At 31.3% G+C, this 22789-nt stretch overlaps 3 protein-coding genes across 5 annotated transcripts in view; 2 read left to right on the plus strand and 1 right to left on the minus strand.

The window, feature by feature from the left end:
• The window catches only part of LOC136985467 (hemicentin-1-like), a 130687-nt gene extending 126540 nt beyond the window's left edge, over nt 1-4147 (plus strand). Inside the window, exons 102-110 of the mRNA XM_067282756.1 lie at nt 1021-1152; nt 1234-1398; nt 2170-2240; nt 2315-2552; nt 2686-2781; nt 2886-3077; nt 3190-3342; nt 3486-3691; nt 3784-4147. Coding sequence (XP_067138857.1) covers nt 1021-1152; nt 1234-1398; nt 2170-2240; nt 2315-2552; nt 2686-2781; nt 2886-3077; nt 3190-3342; nt 3486-3691; nt 3784-3855 — 1325 coding nt within the window. The 3' untranslated portion in view covers nt 3856-4147. The remainder of the gene's footprint in view (nt 1-1020; nt 1153-1233; nt 1399-2169; nt 2241-2314; nt 2553-2685; nt 2782-2885; nt 3078-3189; nt 3343-3485; nt 3692-3783) is intronic.
• A 1001-nt stretch (nt 4148-5148) lies between these two features.
• On the plus strand, nt 5149-19359 carry LOC136985436 (cell adhesion molecule Dscam1-like). 2 transcript variants are annotated; one of them, XM_067282721.1, is made up of 15 exons: nt 5149-5404; nt 5792-6070; nt 6894-7013; nt 7578-7742; nt 13151-13298; nt 14466-14614; nt 14691-14822; nt 14899-15063; nt 15130-15200; nt 15395-15632; nt 15717-15815; nt 15970-16158; nt 16633-16809; nt 18577-18821; nt 18892-19359. In XM_067282721.1, exons 1-15 carry the CDS (start codon nt 5344-5346, stop codon nt 18970-18972), a joined length of 2319 nt encoding a protein of 772 aa, XP_067138822.1. In that variant the 5' UTR covers nt 5149-5343; the 3' UTR covers nt 18973-19359. The 2 variants fall into 2 exon arrangements, with proteins under 2 accessions (XP_067138822.1, XP_067138823.1); XM_067282722.1 differs by lacking the exons at nt 5149-5404; nt 5792-6070; nt 6894-7013; nt 7578-7742 and adding exons at nt 8600-9836; nt 9937-10218; nt 11262-11381; nt 12195-12359.
• The window catches only part of LOC136985437 (myotubularin-related protein 9), a 64968-nt gene continuing 61526 nt past the window's right edge, over nt 19348-22789 (minus strand). For both annotated transcript variants that reach the window (XM_067282725.1, XM_067282724.1), the window contains exon 14: nt 19348-21141. In XM_067282725.1, the coding sequence (XP_067138826.1) occupies nt 21063-21141 (79 nt within the window). In that variant the 3' untranslated portion in view covers nt 19348-21062. The remainder of the gene's footprint in view (nt 21142-22789) is intronic.

Consider the following 22789-nt stretch of genomic DNA (forward strand, 5'->3'; position numbering starts at 1 on the left):
ATTTAATTTTTACAGTAATAAAAGTATAAAATGAAGCGGTAACTATGATTATTAAAACTAAAAACTGATTTAAAAAATTGTTAACTGATTAAAAATTGTTATTTGAATTAATAATATAGGTGCAATATAACAAAGTTTCTGATAATATTTGATAATTGATTTTATTTATTTTTTAATCATTTTTATATTGTAGAACTAAAAAAAATTAAAACAAACGACATCTTAACGTAGCCCAGGGTTGACTAATTTTTCAGACTGAAATTAGTCGAAGATCGAGTGAAAAGGTATACGCTTTATTGATATCGGAAATAAGTTTTATTTCGGATTCAGTCTTATCAATCCAATCAGCAAACGTGGATTACTATACTGTTAATAACCATAATATTATTTTTCAGTTACAATAATATATTAAATCATCATCACAAAACATTTAAACAGTACCTGCAGGAGAGTTTTCCAAGGATGTATACACAACTTCATAGTCGTGCTCCCAACAGTGTCTTTATCCAAAGACCGTACATTTACCTATTTAATTTTTTGTCGGATAATTTTATAATACTTTACATAAATAAGAATTTTATTTTAAAAAAATATTAAATAGGTAAATCTGAGTTTTTGGATAAAGACACTGTTGGGAGCACGACTATGAAGTTGTGTATACACCCTTGGAAAACTCTCCTGTAGGTACTGTTTAGATGTTTAGTGATGATTAATTTTATGGTTATTAATAATATAATAATCTATGCTTGCTGATTGGACTGATGAAGGACTACGAGATCCGAAATACGAGCGAATATAAAGGTATAGCCTACGCTTTATTTCGATAAAGCGTATACCTTTTCACTTGATCTCTAACTCTTTTTTATCACTTAACCTACAGAGTGTGATAAGCCTTTAAAATTAGACAACCCTGGCTACGTTAAAAAGAATTACTCATGATCAAAAAGAAGAATCTTTAAAACGAGACATTTTTATACAAATATTTGTCTAATTGATAAAAATTATTCCCTGTATTTACAGAAGTGCCAGCTCCTCCATTAGACCTTAAAGTACGCGAAGTTTGGAGTAGAAGTTGTAGTATTTCTTGGTCTTCTCCTTACAGTGGCAACAGTCCCATTACAAAATATATCATTCAGTATTGGCGGGATCAAGGTAAGAGGAATGAAAAATGTATTAATAAGTGGAATTAAATTAGAATACTACTGAAATATTAATATTTATTTATGTGTATAGGTTCCGGTAATCGTCTTTACGAAAAGGAAGTTCCAAGTTCTCAGTCTAATGCTCTTATTAAAGATCTTCATCCCGGAACATCTTACATGTTAAAAGTCGTAGCAGAAAATACAGTTGGAAGAGGCGATCCCTCTGCATCAGTTGTATTTCACACTGGAGAGGAAGGTAAATTTTAATATTATTTTCGTTATAAATAATACCGGTTACTCGTCACAAAATTTATATACATTACAATAATCTGGTCTCTAAATAAATAAATACGTAGAAAGACAAACCGAATTATTTTAAACCATTTTCTACACTGTAACAATTTCATTTTATTACTTCTTTCCTGTTTAAGCATAATAAAAAATTATTTATTCAACCTGTTTGATTATGTTACTAGGTTATAAAATCTGATTCTTTTCTGTTATTGATTTCTTATAAAACTTTACATGAATACTGAACATAATAATATTTAGTCATTAAATTATCACCGTATAATAAAAAAAACTATTAACGAAAATATTTTTATAGTTGCCCATCACAAAATGTTCGTTTTAAAAATTTATAATCTTCAATACAGATGTCTATTTTAATGATAATTCTTATTTCAAATTATTTTTTACTAATTTTATAGGTTACATTTAGATATGTTCCTAATATAAACAGCTGTCTATATAAAACTAATTTTTGTAATTTTTGTAATTTAAAATAACAAAATGCGTAGTTAGTTTTTACTTTTAACGATTAAAAAAAAAAACATTGTAGTTTTCATTCTTGTTACCAGTTTTACTTGTATAAATACAACATCTTCAAGTTTACGAAATCAAGTTAGAATTTATCATGGAAAATGTTGTTTCTACTAGTTTTAATTTTAGCAATGACATCATCAATAATAAATTCAGACGTGTAAAAATATATTATTAACATTATTATATTATTTTCTTATTTCAGAACCAAGTTCTCCACCAGTTGATATTTCAGTAGAAAGCGGTGGGTCGTCTACCATAAAAGTTACGTGGAAGGTAAACGTATATTTTCAAAAATTTTAGATATAATAATGATCTGTTATAAATATGTTAATTATCACCTTATTTAGCCGCCACCTAGAGACAATTGGAATGGTAATTTGGAAGGATACTACATTGGATTTAAAAGCAGAGATTCAACACAGCCATATTCTTATAAAACTGTGAAATATGTTCCGAATAGAACACAGGAATATTTTCTTACAAATCTACTTAAAGCTACTGATTACAGTGTTATAGTTAAAGCCTTTAATTCCGCAGGAGGAGGTCCTGCATCTCACGAAGTAATTGTCAAAACCTTAGATGGAGGTAAGCATTTAAAATATTGTTACTTTCATTCTCTTTTCACTTTTTCTTTTCCTCTAACTTGCACACGCAGTAAGAATATAAATAATCAATTTAAGAAACGTTTTATAGCCATTTATTTATTCATAAATTTCAGATTTGCCAAGTCCACCGTCCGTTTATGTTTTATCTACCTCTCCGACATCAATCACACTTAGAAGGAATTCTAAAAAATCTGACACTCCAGTTACAGGTACAATGACCTTTTATAATATGTATGTGATAACGTGAATTGGATTATTTAATATTAACGCCGAAAAAACTGGTTTAAAGATTAATAAATATTATTATTAATAGGTTACACGATTTATTATAAGGAAGAAGAAGAAGGAGAATGGCAAGAGGTTCCAATCACGTCAATTGATGATAATACCTACGTTTTGAATGACCTTAACATTGGCAAAACCTACCAACTTTACATCACCGCTTCCAATCAATACGGAAGAGGCGATCCCAGTGAGTTCATTGCTGCCAGAACAGTAGATAGAGGTGAGCGCTGACGTCATCCCGAAATTACCAATACAGAAAAGAAAAACTTATATTTAATATAAGTGCGATATATTTTTTTTATAAATTTGAGTTTTATTAATTGTTCTTTCAGCTCTCCTAGCTGTGGTTGGCGGTGCTCATCCACCTTATTTAGATTTAGCAGTTCTAGTACCAGTAGCCGTGTCTTTACTTACTATAGTTATAGTAATTACCGTGGCTTGTATCTGTGTTACAAAAATCCGAAAAAGACAACATATAGAAAGAGGTCAGTGATAAAAGTATTTGAATAAAGAATAGACTCGGAAGCGTTTTTATTTTTCTTATAAACGTTTTTAAGGTTATTGACCTATAAATTTGACATATTCTTTTCAATGACTGATAGTAGATTTTTGTCGTATATTATTCTAGCTCTAGCAGCGGAGAAACACTTATCGTTACCCGGCACCATGCAACGTTACGTCGACGTGGACAAAGCCAGACCACTGGTACAAGTGGACCCTTCCATCCAAGAGAATTATCCATCACCTTATGCCACAATGCCTATGATGGACGAATCGGAAATCAATTATAGTAAAGAATGTCTCAATCAAGAATTAAAAACCTTTTTCCCTCAGGTAGTCTTAAATCGAATATACAATTAATTGATTTTTTTATAAAAAATATTAATTATATCATTCGATTTTATTATTATTATTTTTTTATATAGGACAGACCAGTCTATCCTAAACCGAGTTCATTAAAACGAAGGGACGATCATATATATGACAGTCCGCAGTGAATTTATGTTATTTATTCGTAAGATAAAGACATATTTGATCATATTCGTGTGATAATTTTCCATCACACTAATTTTTCCATCAGATGATTAAGAAGAGGATAAGTGTACAGTTACAAAAGAGAAGAGTTATAGATTCGTATAGAAGAATGCATGCTATTGTACATTCTTTTGACATCAATCTTGTATCATGTTTTTTCGATGTTGTCCTTACCCGCATATACATATACTCTTTACAAAACTATTTGTACTTCAGATTATAATAATATTAATAAATTTATTAAAACAACGCGAATTTTTATATTATTTGAATTACTTATTACAAGGTGAGTATGGTGTGTATTATAAGCATTTAACTGTCTGTTGTATACAATGGGACGATAATTACAGGACAGTGACATTAGTTAGAAAGGAAACGAATTAATCATTAGAGTCGGTAATGATAAAAATAAATAAATAATAACATTTAAGTAGCAGGATATATAACTACAGCGTTAGAGACTAACAGAACTGACTTTACATTCAATTACATTAACTGGTGATTGTCGGCCCTATGACTGGTATATAGCGCAAGCTCTGTTTAGTCAGACAGCTAATATGGTGGATCTGTATTGATTGAGAACCCTGTTAACAATACTTTCTCCTTTTATATATATATTTTTCGCAACAGTTAAGCTGATAAAATGAACTTTATTGAAAATTCAATCGGTTTCAAGTACATTTTTTGTCTATAACTTAAGCGTCTAACATCTGTTTAAAGACTGTATATTTTATAATTTTTTGTAAGAATTGTTTACTAGAAGAAAAATAAAAGAACTGACTAAATACAAATTATTGTTATAAATTAAATCTAAACTTAATTCAGAAAATACGGTTTATTAGTACAAATGTATTTTTGCTTTTAAGAATTATAAATTCAGCTTTTAAATATGAAAAATGAAAGGCAGAATGACTTGGCATTTTAACTAATATTTAATGCAATTTCCCAATTTAAAAAAATGCGGAATGTATGAAAAATATGCTATTCGAGATGGGCTTAAACTTGATTCAAATTTCTATGTTTAATGTATTAAGTCAAAACCTGAATGCAGTTACGAAGACAAACTGCTTGACGTCAGTTGCGTGATAAGGCACTTCAGATTCTCAAAATACGAAAATACTCTCTCTGGATTTTAGTTTTTTCTGTGTCATCTGACTTTTACGCTTTTATATTATACTAATGTGGTATATGTAATGTAATTAATTCAATTAGTTGAGACAGTAGCCGTTAGGAGGCGCTTATAACATGTGCAATGTGATAAGACAAAGAAACGCCATGTCCACTGCAGTCTGATGGAATATGGACGTTAGATAGTGGAAGTGCTGCAAGGGATACAATTTAATTAGTAAACCGAATGGAAGAAAAATGGCTGCAGATATTGTGTTAATCTGATGAAAATATGAAGAATTTTATTTAATGTTTGTTTAGTACAAATTAATTTATACGAGAAAATGCGGATAGAGAAAAGATCGTTAATACTATTGCTATCAGCTTATTTAGTTCATGCAGACGGTAAGTTTTCTCATCACTCTTTTTCGTATTGATAATTATGCCCAATAGAAATATTCACATTAGATAGTTTATTTTGTCCGATAATACACCTCTTTTGTTAATATGAAACGGAGTAGCGTAATGCTCATTTTTTCCGAAAAATGAGTGTACATAAAAAATTGCGTTTCGCGCGTTATATACCGATTTAAAAAGAAAATAGACGATTCCGCAATTTTATTACTATGTAAAATACTTTATAACAATATATAAAACGTTATTATAATATACTACTATCGGAAGAATAGCCCCTACACACGTTTTTACATAGTTAATAATTATTTAAGCCGAAAAGAATAAAATTCAATATGGCTCAAAATTACATATATGTGACGTTTATTTTTATTTTAGTGGTGGAAATACAGCCTTTTTCATTTCCAAAAAACATAGACGAAGGTCAACGAGTACAAACAACGTGCGCTATTCGCAAAGGAAAAGGTGATTTAAGTTTCTCTTGGAAGAAAGATGGTCAGCCTATAGAAAGTAATACAATGTGGACAATATATTCTCACGAAATGGCATCCATGTTTATGATAAATAACGCTTCGGTAGAAAGTACGGGAAACTACACTTGCATGGTAAGGAGTGCTTCTTCAGAAGATGCCTACACTGCCGCATTGATTGTTACAGGTAAATTAATATAGCTCGGGAAACTTACATTAAAAATAAAAATTGAAACTTAGCCATTAATATTAAATATTAATAAGAATTATTATTATTATTATTAATTACGGAACTTTGAATCCGGAAGTATTTCTTTTTTATCTCGTGTCCTTCTATTCTGTTATTAAAATCATCTATAAAGTATTTAGGCTAGGTTCAAGCCTTAAGGTTACATGAGTAACCTGTTGTATATCGACAATAGCTAGTGAAAGCTATACGAAGCTAATCCACCCGTTGTACACCTGCTTGACACGTCATTACTGACATCATACGAGTATTATCTCCCCGAGCATGAATCAGCAGGTGTCGTTATGTTTTTACTAATATATCGATTTACTAATAACGAACTAAAACATACAAAACTTAATTATTAAAATTACAAACTACATTTATTCTTTTTAAAATCTTCATATAAGAAGATAGCTTATTAGTTGTGACTAAAACGAACAAATTCCTGGTGACATTTTCACTGATAAAACAGCATATTTCGCCTATTTTCCTCTAGAAAGTACTCTTTGTAAAGCTACCCTCACTCTGATGAGTCATAGTGGGTGGTCAGAATGTGATAAATGTTACAACAATGACGCATGTTAGTCACATGGCCTTTCCAATACCGAAAACTATTCCCAATAGTAAATTAAATTTATCTAATGTTTTCATTTTCATACTAAAACATATATTCTCAATAATTTCCTCAATTTGATTTTACAATTTACGTTAAGGAAAGTGAAGTGAAGAAGCCACTTTTAGTTTTTTTTTCTGAGATAAATCTTTCATAATTCTGATCTAGGACCGCCTAAATGGTTAAAAGAACCAACAGACTTGGCCGTAGCCGCGGGCGATAATGCCACTCTGGAGTGTCAAGCGTATGGAAATCCTGATACATCTTTCACGTGGAAGAGGAGCCGAGGTATGTGCTTAAAACGTGCATGATCTTTCATCGCTTTTCATATTAGAAATCGGATAATGCAACCTATCGAGAGAAATATTTCACAAGGAAATATCATCTTGATAAAAGAGAATGAGTAAAAATAGGAAGGAAAGAAGTAAGTTCCGGGAAATGATCGAAACAGGAAAATTTTGTCATAAAAAAAATCGGAATTTGATAATTATCTCTTTTAATGTAAACAAATTTAATTTTAAAAATATCATTTTTGTTTCCTTTTTATTCATTTCAAATACAACAAATCAAATTAAAAGTTAAACTTTATTTACTATAAGAATATTTTATTTTAGAAAAATATATAAAAATTTTCACTTTCACTCAAATTTTATATATTTACATGCAAACGAAAAATTCATTTTTATTCTTATTTACATTATTAATTTTATAAGCAGGACACAACACTGTATTATATAAAAATTGAATAATTTTTTTTAGTCTTTACGTTATTACGTTCATTAATTACACGCATACAACGTCAGATATAATATTTAAATAAGCTATTGCATTAAATTTTTTTTTTATATACAGACGATAAGAAAACATGGCAGGACATCGAAGACGGACACATGAAGATAGAGACAAAAGGCACTTTAACATTTTACAACATACGCGTAACGGATGCGGGATATTATAATTGCGAAGTAACAAACGGATTAGGTACCTTACAGAAAACAATTGTTTTAAAAGTCAAAGGTAAGTAGTCTTCTTGTCCACAAGCTATTTTATAACGATAATCTATATCTTGTCAGAGTGTTTCGGGTTAATCATGCAACTCGATTAAGGTTTATTTGGTTACTATTATAAACGAGAAATTTTTATGCGGATAGATGTAATGACTGATTGATTAATATTTCCGCATAAGTTGAGTGACCGCAAATCTTATAGAGCATAGAGTTTTAAATATATTTAAATGCTTTCTACAAATATCGATCCAGTATAGTATGACCGCTATTACAGAATTGAGAGATCGTGTTTCACTAATTTGAAGTGTGGAATATGCGATACCACAAAATGATGCGTGTTATACAATCTTAAAACAATCGTGCTGGTTTAGCTCTAGGCTTCTCGTCCATGTAAACATACTTTAATTAATAATGACTAATTGCAACATCTACTTTCCTCTAGCAGATAAACGTTTACGTTCAGTAAAACAGTTATAATTATTTTTATGCGTGATTCACTAGCAATTATTTAAAGTGCTTTAAAATTTAAAACGAGTCATTATCTTCAAAGAAAGGAGTGACTCTTGTGTTAAGTGCTTGCTGACCTTTGCCCCAAATCTTAACTGTCTTATTAACAAAAGTATTCGTTAGTCTTACTGTTTAGAAATATTTCAAATTAGATATTGAATTTTAGATACTTAAAAATTTGACTTAAAACAATATTCTTTACAAATTAATTTTCTCTGTTGATATCCAATTATTCCAATTCTTGTGAAGAAAATGAAATTAATTTTCTTAACATTTATATAAGGAATTGGCTTTATTTTATAACAATAGAAACGATGTATATCTATTGCAATATGAAGAAAGAAGAAGCATAACAACTTATTCTTGATTTTTCTATAAAAAAAGCTATTCTGGAGACTGACTTGGACACGCGCCAAGTCTCTTCCTTAAGGGAATTACCATTGAACTCCTTAACAAGGACTTATGTTTGATTTATCTCGAGGAAGGATAGTGATAACTGGAGCTTTTCTATCGCAATGTCAATATTTCCTCGAATTCTTATACTTAATATAATAAACTCATTAAACACTCGTTTGAGTACAGACGTAAACGTATCGCCACGGAATGAAGCACCAATTATTCGATTATTATCCGATGGCTCAAGGGGTCTCAAGAATAGACCGTGGAGCCGAAGAAGAAACACGAAAGTGCACATTATCGTTATCTATCACCCGAGTGGCACAACTGCCTCCACAGACTATATATATAATCTAGAAAGAGGGAGATCGGTGTAGCTGTACTGTACTGGCTGTCAATCTTAATTGATTCGCTCTAGGTTATGTAAAGGGACGGATAAACTACTTGAGAGGATTATCTGTTATGTTGGAATTACCAGAATAATCTTTTTGCAGATCCAGAAAGGGAAACATGTTGTTAAATTGAGCAAGAGGATATAGAATATTATTTCCTTCCTTTTTGTTTCGGTACATGTTGGTTGCAGCAATCTCATCCAGCCTGCTTTTATTTTTGATTCGTTTGCACAGGCACCTTGACTTTCGAAGATGCTGTGGATCGAATTTCCAAACTATATCCGCTTTGAATGTACAGTATTGTATGGCTTCTAGGAAAGGAAGAGTTTTAAACAGATACTATTATCACTTCACGTAGATAATCACTAATATTAGATCAGATAGTATTCACTCGGTTAGTAGTAAATAAATTGATAAGTCGTAACGACAAACAAAGAGAGAAAAGGGGTGAAGTGTGAAGATAACCCAAAAACGAGTATGTGACGTCAGTTCCAGCAGATAACTGCGGACGAAAGGCGGGAAAGCTCCATTGAACATCAGCCACTGCATGGCGCTGTACGGGGACAGGCTGGGCGAGGCAACGCCATATTCAGTGGCATGCACTGGAAGGTCTGCGGTGCGAGTACGGTGTCACCTGTAGCGACTTTTAAGTGCGTCCGAATATCGTAAGGATATTTACTATTATGTGAATATGTATCCCAACAGTACAAAGTGGCATCGTCGTTTTACGGAGAAAACAGTTGGATAGTTCGCTATCATGGATATACTGCTGAAAACCTGCATTGTCTTCGCCGTAGTGAGTGCAGAAGGTACGTTTTTCGTATGTAAAATAATAAACTTGCGATTTTTCGAGGAAAAATTTATTTAGAGCAATTTTTATTCACGCATTGTCTTATTTATTGCTTACAGAAATACCAAAAATCCAACCGTTTTTCTTTCCCAAAAACTTGACTGCTGGTAAAACAGTCAAAGTGATATGTAATCCATCAGAAGGAAGCGTTCCTTTTACTTTCGAATGGTTGAAAGATGGAACACAAGTCATCCCTTCCACCCATGTGGCTGTTAAGACCCACGAGGACTATTCTTTATTAAACATCGATTCTGTTAGTTGGGAAGATGCTGGAAATTACAGTTGTGTGCTTAATAATTCTGCTGGTAGCGATACATATACTGCAACACTATCCGTTTTTGGTAAGTACTCCCAATTTGTTTCATTTTCTTGGAGATAAAGGCGTTATACGCCAATTGTCGGAGAATTAACTTTCTCTGAAAAAACAATGTTATAATTTCCGATTAAAATTTGTTATTTTGAATAAATTTTAGATTTTCGCGTTGTATACAACAGTTATTGTAGAATACTAAGAAAGAGTTAATGATTTAATGGGGAGTTTTGGATCGAAAAGTTTGGCTAGGTGCCAAATCCTGGTTTACGTCTTCTCCGCATATCAACGGAGTATCGAATTCCAAAAAATCGACATATTAGATTGTCATTGTTGAAGTATTTAAGAAAAAACAAGGCAAATTCAACAACACAAATTAGTTTTGTTAGTAAATACGGCGTTTATTTTCAATTTATTTATTTATTAGATAATACATTGTGAAGATTTAGTCGATATGATAAATGAGAGATGCTGGGGATGAATCTGGGATGCTACAATTTTATCCGAATTTTACTGTGTGAGATCAATAACTGAGAGAAAAATGTAGCAGTCTCTGGATACATTATCGAAAAATATTACTGATCAAGGCATAAAATTATTTAATTGAATGAAATTTTATCACATTTGCATCTAGAAGACAAACACAAACTAACGTTAAACGGTAGAATAAAAAATAAAATAAAATAGAAAGCAGATGCTGGTTGACTACTAATTTTATTTACAATCTTAGATTAATGTTAAGAGATTACACTGTTCAATCAGTTAAAATGTTGCCGAATGTAAGGCATGTTTAACATATTTGTCGAATTTTCAAGAAATTAACTGTATAAGGAATGTTTGCAAGGAAGTAGCATAGGAAGGAAGGAAATTCTTTTAATAAATTTAATTTTTTTTTTAGTTGTCCCGTATAAAATTCTGATTAGTCAATAAAACTGTCTAAAAGATGGTTATCTCGCGGATCTGTGCCAAATTTTACGAAATTGTTCATTTAAATAAATATTATAAAATAAAATTTTAAAAATCGGATACTTAATGTCATTTTATACTATTTCGATTTTTTTTTTCATATTTTAGCATCACCGGTTTGGCTAAAAGAACCGCAAGATACGTCAGTAGCTAATGAAGGAATGGTAGTTATAGATTGCATAGCTGCGGGTTATCCGCAACCGATAATTAAATGGAGAAGATTACAAGGTGAGTTCAATCATCCGTTCATTCTATAAAATCAGAAAACAAGATTTCTTTGTTTCTTTTGTAATTTTATATAAGACAAAATCTAGATTATCCCGCTATATGGAAATTGAAAGTACTTCATTTTAGACTAACAAGAAACAGATTGACTGTATTGCATTTTCTAGTTACATAAATAAGATTGTATTTTACGAAGTATTCAATCTACTTCATAGATTTGTTATGTAAATTTAGAGATAAATTGATAGACAGTTTTTAATGCAACTGTTCAGGAATTATATCAGTACTGTAGTTAGTAGTTAGAGATAAAGTACTAGTGTTTATATAGATTATATATATTTATATGTCCTCATAAAATTTTAAATAATTCGAAAATCGTATGCATCTTTCTTAGTTTACCAAAAGGAAATTAATAAATAAGAGTAGAAAATTTTATTATCTTCAACGACTTTGATTATATTTTCATTTATGACCTTTATACCTTTCGATCAAGTTATTGAACTATATTTAGAATATCTTGTTATCATATTTTCGATGTGAAGAGTTTCTTACTTCTTAAGAGATGAACAAATAATTGATTTTACAGAAATTTAGAACTATATCGAGATAAATAATCAGTTTTAAACGCCGATTTTCTTCATATTAAATTTAATTTTCTAGAAAAATTGTAATAAAAAATGACACTTATAATGTATAATTTACTGAAGGAAACTGATTACTGCTCTGTAAATTAATTTATTAGGCAAATTATTCATTAATTTCAACTTCCGTCTAATGATAAATACGTACTACAATAAGCAAATGCTGTTTTCGTAGGTAGGGTATCTACAGTACTAAAATCCGAAGGCAGATATTTTCTTGCTTCTAATGGGTCATTGATTATTCGTCCAAGTCAGCTGAATGATTCTGGTTCATACGAGTGCAGAGCTTCCAATGGAATGGCTAACGATTTAATAAGAACAATTAGTTTAACTGTACACGGTAAGTAGGGAATCGGTAAGTTAGATATATTAATATTATAAATATATGATGTGTTTAAACTGTAAATTTTATTCCAATAAATATTATTCTTAGTATATATGGGTTTGAATCGCATTTTTGTATACCGGGTATAGCATTATATTCATTATACAAATATGCAGTTTTCTCTATTTGATTTCCCGGAAACGACAAACCTTCAAAAAGTTTTTTATTTTTATTTTTTAAATTGGATAGACTAAGTGAAAAGATCTGCATTCATTTTCTGCATTGAAGGACCCGGCCAACTCTATTGATTGATGCTGCAATTTCGTGTCTCTATAACAAGCAAAACTAGATGTTTGGTTTCTGGTAAACTGGATGCAAGAATAAACATTCCAAAGTGTCGTTTTTAGGGCGAATCCCGTTCATCCTTAGAGTAAAATCGATAAGTAGCCTATAGTAGCCTGTCTCCGCTCCACCCCTACATATTATTGGATTTCCCTTCCTCTAGTTGAACTGCTGCGTTTGAAAGATTCATTGTTTGGTGTCAATTGCCGACTAATTTATTGTTACTGGTGAAATATGCAACTTCATTTCAATGAGAAAAATGTATCGAATCGATACTTTAACCGCTACAGGGGCTTATTGTGGAAAAAACGAGTTGGCAACAATCACTCTGACAAGTATATGGGTTATCTCTTACGTAATTTACCTCATATCGAGCTACTAACAAGCGTGTTCGTTTAATTGCTAATGTATAATGGTGCATTGTTTGTTACGCAGTGTGATATAACCATTACATTTTTATTCAGTTGCAGCTAGGTTCGAGCAGAAATTCGCCGTCCATACAGTGAAGCTTGCAGAAACGGCTAAATTACGGTGTGATGCTGTAGGCGACAATCCGACAACAATTACGTGGACTTACAACCATCAGTCTATTACACAACATCAAAGCTCAAGGTTAGATTGATTCTCTTCTTTTATACGTTAATCACATATAAAAGAATCTTAACTGATACTATATCTCGACTTTTATTAACAATATTTCTAAAAGATATTGTGCTGAATAACCTCATTTTTTTCCTCAGTTTCAGACTTGCAATTTAATATATATATATATATATATATATAATGTTAATAAAGATACAGGAGCGAGGAAAATGCAATTTAAATTTTGCAATCACAAAATTAACCAAAAGAAATAGGTTATTTGCCAGCAAGGATTGTGAAAATTTACAAATTTTAAATGATTTAAAATTAAAATGAATAAAACTAATTAATTCAATGTAATGATATTCAATTATAATAAAGTAATTTGTACTTATTATTGTTTACAATGGTGATTTGGTTTAGCGTGCTATTATAGCGACAATCCTTCAGCCGAAAAATATTTCGAAAGTCACGAGATTTCACATGAAATGATAATAAGTCATTGACGTTAAGGATAACGGAGAATAAAATATTCGACTAACGTGACTTATACAGGAAGTCCGAAATAATATACATTATAAAGCTCATATACAAGGTTGCGTGATTGGTAATTTGCCATTCATTTAGTGTCAAGCTATTGATTAAAGAGGGTGAAAATTTTAATACTGACTTTCGACGTCATGAATGATCACGTAACCCAAGTTGTATAACAACAAATCATCTATTTATTATGTATATGTAATAGAAACATCTACTTTGAGTGTTTGTAGCCGTTCAAAGATATGATTTATTTTTCAAAGGAGAAAACAGTTTGGAATCTTAAAAGGGAAAAAAATGAAACCTGTTTCAGACGAAAATAAAAAATACATTATTCTAGGTTATATAAAATTTAGATGCAATATAGTAAAAGATAGATCTTACATATTTAATGAATCTTGCCGGTAGACAGGTGGTTAGTAACTTATTGCAACGACACAGGAAATGACTACAGAGATGACACACAACACCCTCCGTTTCCGCTCCCGAACGGAAGTTGTCTTTAAAGTCTTCTTTTCTCACAGTTTCTTTTTTTTACTTTTCTGGAGATGTAAAAAATGACATCACCTGCTTGACATCTTTGCTTATCTGTAAATCACCTCATTAAATTGCTCCATTTTTATATCTTGAATGATGCTAATATTTGAAAATATTTTACAGATACGAAATATTCGAAAGTATTACCGATAAAGGTACCACGTCGGAACTCCACATACACGATGCAGATAGAGGAGACAATGGACAATATGTATGTGTTGCGAAGAATTCTTATGGCAAAGACGAGAGAACTGTAAAATTAGTCGTGCTCGGTAAGTGATCTACGACCGGATCACGTGGCAATGATATATAGTGAATTCCTCTAAAAACTGTCGTGTTGAATTTCAGAAGTTCCAGGCTCTCCTTCAGATGTCAGAACCGAACAGACATGGAGTCAGAGTGCCAGCGTTAGATGGACCTCTCCTTATAATGGCAACAGTGCTATTACTCAATTTATTATACAATACTGGAAGGATTCTGGTATGATGGTGTTTATTCTTCGTATTTTAATACATAAACCTTTCTTTGATGTTTATTGGGTCTATGTCATTTTTAGGAACTTCCCATCGTTTAGAAGAAGAAACTGTATCCCCAACACAAAACACAATGACTTTACACAACTTGCATCCAGGTACTGCCTATATTGTTCGTGTTTTAGCTATAAATGAGATTGGAAGAGGAAGTCCTTCGGAGTCTGTCCAATTTATTACCAAGGAAGCAGGTAAAGTGGATATATTACTTTTTTATTAGAATAAATTTCGTTAGTGTAACAAAATTTTCTCCTTAGCACCGTCTGCTCCCCCCACTGATGTTTCTGTAGATGCAAAGGGTGCTGGCGCTCTGACAATCAAATGGAAAGTATGTTACCTTCTTTATCTTGTTTCATTGCTAGGTTAAAAATTTATTTCCTTATTTCAGTCTAAATTTTAATCTCATATTTTTACAAGATATATATATATTTTATTATTAAAATATCCTGTGGATAGATAGAGGATATTAAAATAATAATTTGACAAATTTTTATTAATGCAAACAACTCATACATATTTTAGGCTCCTCCAAGGGACCAATGGAACGGGTTATTAAAAGGTTATTATGTGGGTTACAAAATCCAAGGCACGAGTGATTCGTATACTTATAAAACGGTCGATTTTAATAAGCATCTGGAGGAGGAATACAGATTATCTGGTTTAAAAAAAGCCACCGAGTATTCAGTAGTTGTGCAGGTTTTTAATAACGCCGGTAGTAGCCCTCCCTCTCACGAAATCATAGTGAAAACTTCAGAAAAAGGTCTAAATTTTGTATAAAATCTTAAGAGAAGTTTTAGTATATACACATGTAATTTCGTTAGACATAATATGTTTATTCACACAGATCCTCCATTACCTCCATATCTATGGTTAGAGTCCCGATCTCGCTCAACTATATCTTTAAAATGGGACCACAAAAGTAAAGAAGAACAACAGGAAATACGTAAGATTTTTTTCTTACTCGAAACCAATAAAAAAAATTTTCTTTGTTTAGATATTTCTTGTGTGTAACTGACTTAAATGTTATCACCATAATTTTATTTATTTTTCAAAATATTTGCCTAGACGTGATTAAATTAATAAAATTAACTTTACAGATTATATTCTGTTCTACAGAGAAGAAAGTGGAACGTGGACGGAATTAGCCGTGCCTCGCGATTCTCACAACCAATATTCGTTAACAAATTTAAGGGAAGGTACAAGGTACCAGTTATATTTGAAAGCCTACAGCGAAGCGGGACAGAGCGATTCTAGCGAGATGCTATCAGTCAAAACTGAAGGTGGAGGTAAGGAATTTCTCTTCTTTAATTAGCTTATTTATAAATAAAATAGCATTTAAAAAATTAAACGTTTTAAACATCCGCTTAGAAAAGAATCGTATTAACGACCATTTTTGTTAAACATTACAAATTGCGAAATGTTTACGGTTAAAAATAGGTTAACATATAATTTCCTGTAAGTCTAATAATAGTAACCTTTTTAGTTAGTTAAAAAGCAAGGCGAAAAAATATATGAATTCGGTTTTTCTCAACTTTTCCATCCACTGGGAAGAAAGCGGTTGGATTCATACTTATTTCTTAAGGTCAGGAGTTCATGATAAATGCTATGGCGTCAGTATCGATCGGCTCTTCTTTGGAGCATAGTCGTCAATAAACCGCATGGAATAGAATTCAGATATTGGCCGAAGAAACTCTAAAGGTGTTAAGGGGAAGTTGTTTAAACTACCCAATCTAGTAATGTTGTTTAATGTTTTCTTGCAGCTCTGTCTGATTCTTCTTCTTATCCAATACACGAACGAGAAAACGACACTCCTGTGTATCTCAGGGAAACAGTTATTGCTCCTATAGGAGTATCTGTGGCCATAGTTCTATTGGTTGTCTTTGGTGCTTGTCTGTACGTTAGACGAGAAGAAAAAAAATACAGAGCAGCCTTAGCAAGTAAGTTATAATAATCAATTAAATAAAATTTCATTCTGCCAAATAATAATTTAATTAACAAATAATTTTTTAATTAATAATTTTATATTTTATTTCGCGTTAAATCAAACAATTATCTTTTAATTAAAAATTCATATATAAAAATATCGATTTTTTTTCTGAAATTCTGTTGGATTTTAGACGCAAATTAAATTATTCATTATTCATTTTTGTATTAATATATTCACTATTATAATTTTTAATACTTTATTTCTATGAATAATAAAATAACTTTTAATAGAGCTACAGCCGGTTACTATTTAATTTTCGAATCATTTTTTAAATAAATGATACAAAAATACGGAAAAATATAATTAATATGTATCAAAATTCAAAACATTTAATGACTATTTAAAGTGTGATATATTAATACGGTATATCATACTAGAAACTGCTTTGGTGTAGGTTTACATGAATTATATTGCTGCTACGCCGGAAAGTAATTTATATACATAAAAAAATGTAACAAGCAAGTTAAAAACAAAACAAAAATTATGTAAAACACTAAGCATTTTAAGAGATAATTTATTATAAATAAAATATACTTATAGAACTATAAGATACTTTTATATAATCTGCTAAAAACATAAAACTTGCGTTGTTGGAATATTATATGTAGACCAGGTAATTAATTTTTTGTGCGTGTTTTAATTATTATAAACATTTGCTACTAAGCGGGATGATCTCGAATTACTAGAACCGGATAGAGTTTCGAAGGAATCGTTTAAACTAACGTTCACCAACCTTGAAGGTTTCCATCCGGCTATGGATTTGTTTGCTAGTTTAATTTGTCAGTTGATGAATTTTTAGAGAGACAGGAAGTCCGTAACGTAAAGTAGGGCAAAGACGACTGATCTGTTAGCTAATTTGTAAATATGGACGCAATTAGACACACCCACGCCCCTCGAATGTGGCCATGTGGTCTTTGATTAAACACAACCACGTTTCACAAACTTGTCTCAACTACAGCATCGTTACAATTCGCATGTGTTGAAGCTTTGCTTTATTTGGATCATTTTCCGATAAGTTTCTCACCCGTAGCGTCATTTCAATGTCAATTTACGCAAACAAAGGAAGGAATAATTAAAACCCCTAAGCGTAGTTATCGCAAAACTTCAACATTCTAAAATTTCTTGAAGTGGGTCATGGCACGTAGCCAAATTTTTGTAGTCATTTTCTGAGTCAAAAAAGTGGAAGTGTGAATCAGTATTTTTCTTATAAAGTATTTTATATATAAAGCACGTATTTATATTAATTTATTATAATATTTCTCGGATTAAATATTTCATGTTTCAAATTATTTTTTTATAGTGGTTAGCAAATCAACTTACGAAGAACTTAACACTATAGATCATTCTAGAAAGTACATTTCTCCCCGTTTTTGGCAAAAGATAAACGAGTGAAAAAGCTTTGAAAGCTTGGAGGGCAGAGCGTGCCCGTCTCTCTTCGGTTAACACGAAAAAACCATAACAGTTTAACAAAATTCATAGATATATCTATAAAAAAGAGAGGGAGGTTCAATGCGTGCATTGTTGCTATAATTATCTTCTCGTGTCTATAAAAACAGTACTACGACGTGAAAAAACATGCATACATCATCATGTTTATTTTTTCTAACAGAAGGCTGTTAACTTACGTTTTTCCCCTACAGTACAAGAGAGAATAAATGACAAGTTAATTTTTTTTTATCGTTATTAAAGACTTTATTGACCATGCTAATTTCTGTAGGCGTGACAGATAAACGCTATCCTTATGGAGGAAACCACACCCTTCCTCATATGTCCAGTCAGCGTTACGTAGATGTGGATAAGAGTAGACCTTTAATCCGGTCTCCCCTACCGCCACCGCCACCTTCAGCTTCCGATACTTATCCTGCCTATCCAGCCCCCTACGCTACTTTACCGTTACGTGGCGGAACACTGGATCGTCGCAGGTTCTCCGAAGATCAACAAAGGGCCACCTTTCTAGCTCAGGTAACTTTATTACTTGTTATATAAATGTATGATTATATTTCTCATGACAATTATTTTTGGCTTTATCCAGCATACCCTAGATAGAAAACGGTCTACAGGGCATGTAATACAAGAAACGGCCGAAGTGCATCATTACGATATGGCTGCATAGAGCATATGGACTCGATTGTGTTTGTGCATAATCCAGACTTCTGAAGGGTGCTTCATCGATATTCACCTCAGGACTTATGTCACGCGGAATGGACCAATGGGACGGCAGCAGATAACGACCGCCACTCATTCATAAATACCTTTACCGAATTTTCGGTAATTTTTTTCTAGTCCTAATATTTAGAGAGTCCCAATGGGTGTCGTGGTGGAATTTATTTCCCTCTGTAAGATTTCAGAAAGACGTGATTAATTATTATATTATTCGATCAATTTTCGTGGACAAAGAATTGTTGATTTGTTTGTTTTATCGAAACGTCGTCTTGGTTACAAGTGAGGTCTTGTATACAAGAATCAATAAAAGATTAAATATAAAAAATTCTTTTACAAATCCGTATATTTGTTTATTATTATTTTTAAATCACATTAGAACAGTAATTCTGATCACGTACAGAAGTTTCCAGCAAGATTTTTAATATAATAAAGTAAATGGAAAGAGTAAATAAAGCTTTTTCTTTCCTATCTACTGCCAAAAGAAATCAGCACATCTGTCGAAGGCTATTGTCCGATAGATTGTAATTTCGACTCCATTCACCGCTTATAAAAAGGATAATTATAAACCATCTGGTATGGTCCCACAAAACACGTGCATGCACAAAATCCAACTTGGCACAGATCAAACTAGTCCTGGAAAGTGTCCAAACTAGTAAACTTGACTTTGCAGCACAGTCGATGAACTCTCCCGCTAGAAGAATTAGGCGACAATTTGTCTCGCTTAGTTGATTCCTTTTGTCTTAATTCTTATTAAAGAGAGTATTTGCTACAGCATCCGGTCCGAAAAATAGAATAAATTCGACTGGTCATTTGAGTAGAAAGTGATCATTTTTTTACGTGCCATTTGTCGTGGGTGATAATAATGTGCAGGTGGCGACTCACCTGTTTCGTCACACGCTGCCAGTTACAAGTTATCCATAAAACGTAAAACACGGGTGCTGTCAATCCTTGCAACATACATAAACAAAGACTACAGAACAGTAATTATAGTTTTAAATAGTAGTAAAAAATTGAAATATATTACCACGGTGACGATAAACAAAACAGAGGTGTATCACATGTGAAACAGGATGTACACATAACTCCCATGACATTTAAGAAAACACCTCATTCCAGATTCTTTATCTGTTTTTTTTTTTTATTTTCTTTTCCTTTCCCGTAAAGATAAGCCTTGTTTTGTTTCAATTTTATATATTACGAAACATGAAATAATTACGTTAACGTACTTTATTAGAGAGATGTTACTGCAAGAAAGATGAGCTGTGTCAAGTAACCCATATGGAGCCCACAGGATGTAGTGCTATTACTTTACTCTCGGCTATACAGGTCATTTTTGTTTGGCCAGCTGTTAATTTTGTTACGTATGTCAATTCTGAAGCAATAACTCAAAGCGGGGAAGAAAGCTGTAAAAAAATATTAATGCTACTCGCTCTACCTTTGTCAAACGCGGCCAAACTTTTCCAGAAAAAAATAAATAAAACTTAACCTATCTCTGCAAGGAAAAAAAAAACTATGAAACTTTGTTGTAAACAAATTTTGGTTTCTTTATCTCATACAATTCCTGATGTTTGGTAGGCACGTGGCACAGGTGACAACTTAGCCCTCGGGGCAGGCAGATGGTCGCGATGGAGCAGCTGTTACACGAGGGGACTCTAAAGAGGGGAACACAGAGATTTTTAAAGAGGAGAACTTTGCCGTATATTATATAGGTCTAATAGCTTTTACAGAACAATAGTAATCGATTCCGTTGACATAGCAATGTTGTAAATACATTTAATATAAACGAAAGACACAAGTTTTATTAAATAATATATAGATATATTATTTCAATTTGTCATTACTTTAAATAATTTACAATATCACTAGAAGAGTGAGTAATTAAAATACTCGCTTCTAAACATGTATTAATTTAGCCTTCGGAACATAAAATAATCGGAAGGCGATCAAAATGGAATGCCAAATATCAAGTGCAGTGTCAGGTATAGCAGCTGCTTCTGTATACAAAGAACGAACGAAGCAGATGGTAGATGATGTATAGAATCAGTCCGTATTAGACAGGACATCGTCTGGTATAGGGGGTGACATGACACCTGCTCTTATTGCCTCTCTTTCCAGCTGCCTATAAAACAACAAAAAACATATAATGATACTCATTCAAAAAATGGAGGAAATTCCATTTCAAAACATTGAATATATTGATTTTACATAATACACACACAAATAAATATTCAATCAACAGATAATGACATAAATTCTAGCCCAGTGAATATAAAACCGGCAATTAAAAGATATTATATTTCGACAAAAATGTAGTTAAATATAACTCTCCACATACCACTCATACAGGGTCAAGAGGTTTCGGTGAATTGCTATAAAAAGATGTGAGCTACACGCGTAGTGTTAAAGGAAGGTAGCGCCATCTTCGGGTGAATATTACTACTAAAATCTCATTTAAATTTATTATATATATTTTAATTTCATCCGAAATTTCACCACAGAAAGACTATCGACATTCTCACAATTTAATAACTAAATAAACTGTGATTTTAACAATCATTTTTCTTAACACAATTTTCAACCATAAAAAAAATAATTAGTAGAGTTCATAATTTGTACCAGGCAAAGTATTGGGTATTCAAAGTGTTATTTTAACATTCGATAATTAATCATTTGGCAATTGGTCCCGGCTCGTGCGAAGTAGAAGACAATTCATTACGTTGAGCAAAAGAATATAAATATTACATTTGGCCGAATACTAATTATGTAGATATATATAAGGCAAGTTTTTCCTTTGGAAGAATCAATAATGTTGAAGTAAAGAGCAATGAATGAGAAAGAACAAGACATTTTTGGCAATTTTCCAATTCTCCTGTTAAGTGAAATAGTATTGATTAAGAAGCTAAAACTGCAATTTATTACTACAGTTATTTGCTAATCTCTCTCTCAGTTTAACTTAATATTTCGTTTTTGGATTATTTTCGCTTATTTTTGCTGCGTTCAATGCAATTAGGCTCTTAATTGATTTTTCCAGCTTGTTTTTAACTGAATGTAAATTTTTACTTATCGAAATATTTTAAGCTCCGAGATAAATTAAAACATAGTATCACAAAATTTACTATAGACCAAGTTTTAAAAATGCAATTCTTTTTAATTAAAAATAACAAAGAATAAAGATCGGAATGCAATTTTATAGTCCATTACATTAATTATTATCTAATAAATTATTTCGGTAAGAAATATTTGCGAATAATTTTATATACTTGGCAAAATTTCAATAAAGTTTATTTTTATTATAATTAGGCTAATGACAATAAAAATATATAATTTAGCCAATTAACTAACTTTCAAAAAATTTATGAAGTAAATTAGAAATTTTTTCCTTCTTCTACAGCAGACTTAATTTTAATGTTCCAAGGTAATTTAGAAATAAACGATTTAAAAATATATATTTTTTTATTTTATAATGATATCATATTAAACAATTTTCAAATAATTTACTTAGATCTACTACAAAGTTCAAAGGTCTGAATTTTTCATATTAACCTTAGAAATAAATAAAGCAAATTATCGATTATCTTATTACCTCATTAAAATTTTTCCTAAATTAAATATATTATGAAAATAAATACGAATTACTTTTATACCCCTCTACATATTAATGTTAAGTATGCTTTTGATTATTATTCTTTAAAAGTAAAGTTTTAAAATAATCACAAAGAAAGTTTATATTAACAGAATACAACATTAAAAATATAAAGAAGCATAAT

Source organism: Centruroides vittatus, unplaced genomic scaffold (assembly GCF_030686945.1).
Source record: "Centruroides vittatus isolate TY-2023 unplaced genomic scaffold, ASM3068694v2 contig_970, whole genome shotgun sequence".
Classification (NCBI taxonomy): Eukaryota; Metazoa; Arthropoda; class Arachnida; order Scorpiones; family Buthidae; genus Centruroides; species Centruroides vittatus.

What these genes read in the sequence shown, in the direction of transcription:
- LOC136985436 (XM_067282721.1), top strand. Translation starts at nt 5,344, where the DNA reads ATGCGGATAGAGAAAAGATCGTTAATACTATTGCTATCAGCTTATTTA. An exon ending in ACAATACTGGAAGGATTCTG is followed by an intron (nt 14,823 to 14,898) that starts GTATGATGGTGT and finishes TGTCATTTTTAG; the next exon opens with GAACTTCCCATCGTTTAGAA. An exon ending in AGAAGAACAACAGGAAATAC is followed by an intron (nt 15,816 to 15,969) that starts GTAAGATTTTTT and finishes TTAACTTTACAG; the next exon opens with ATTATATTCTGTTCTACAGA.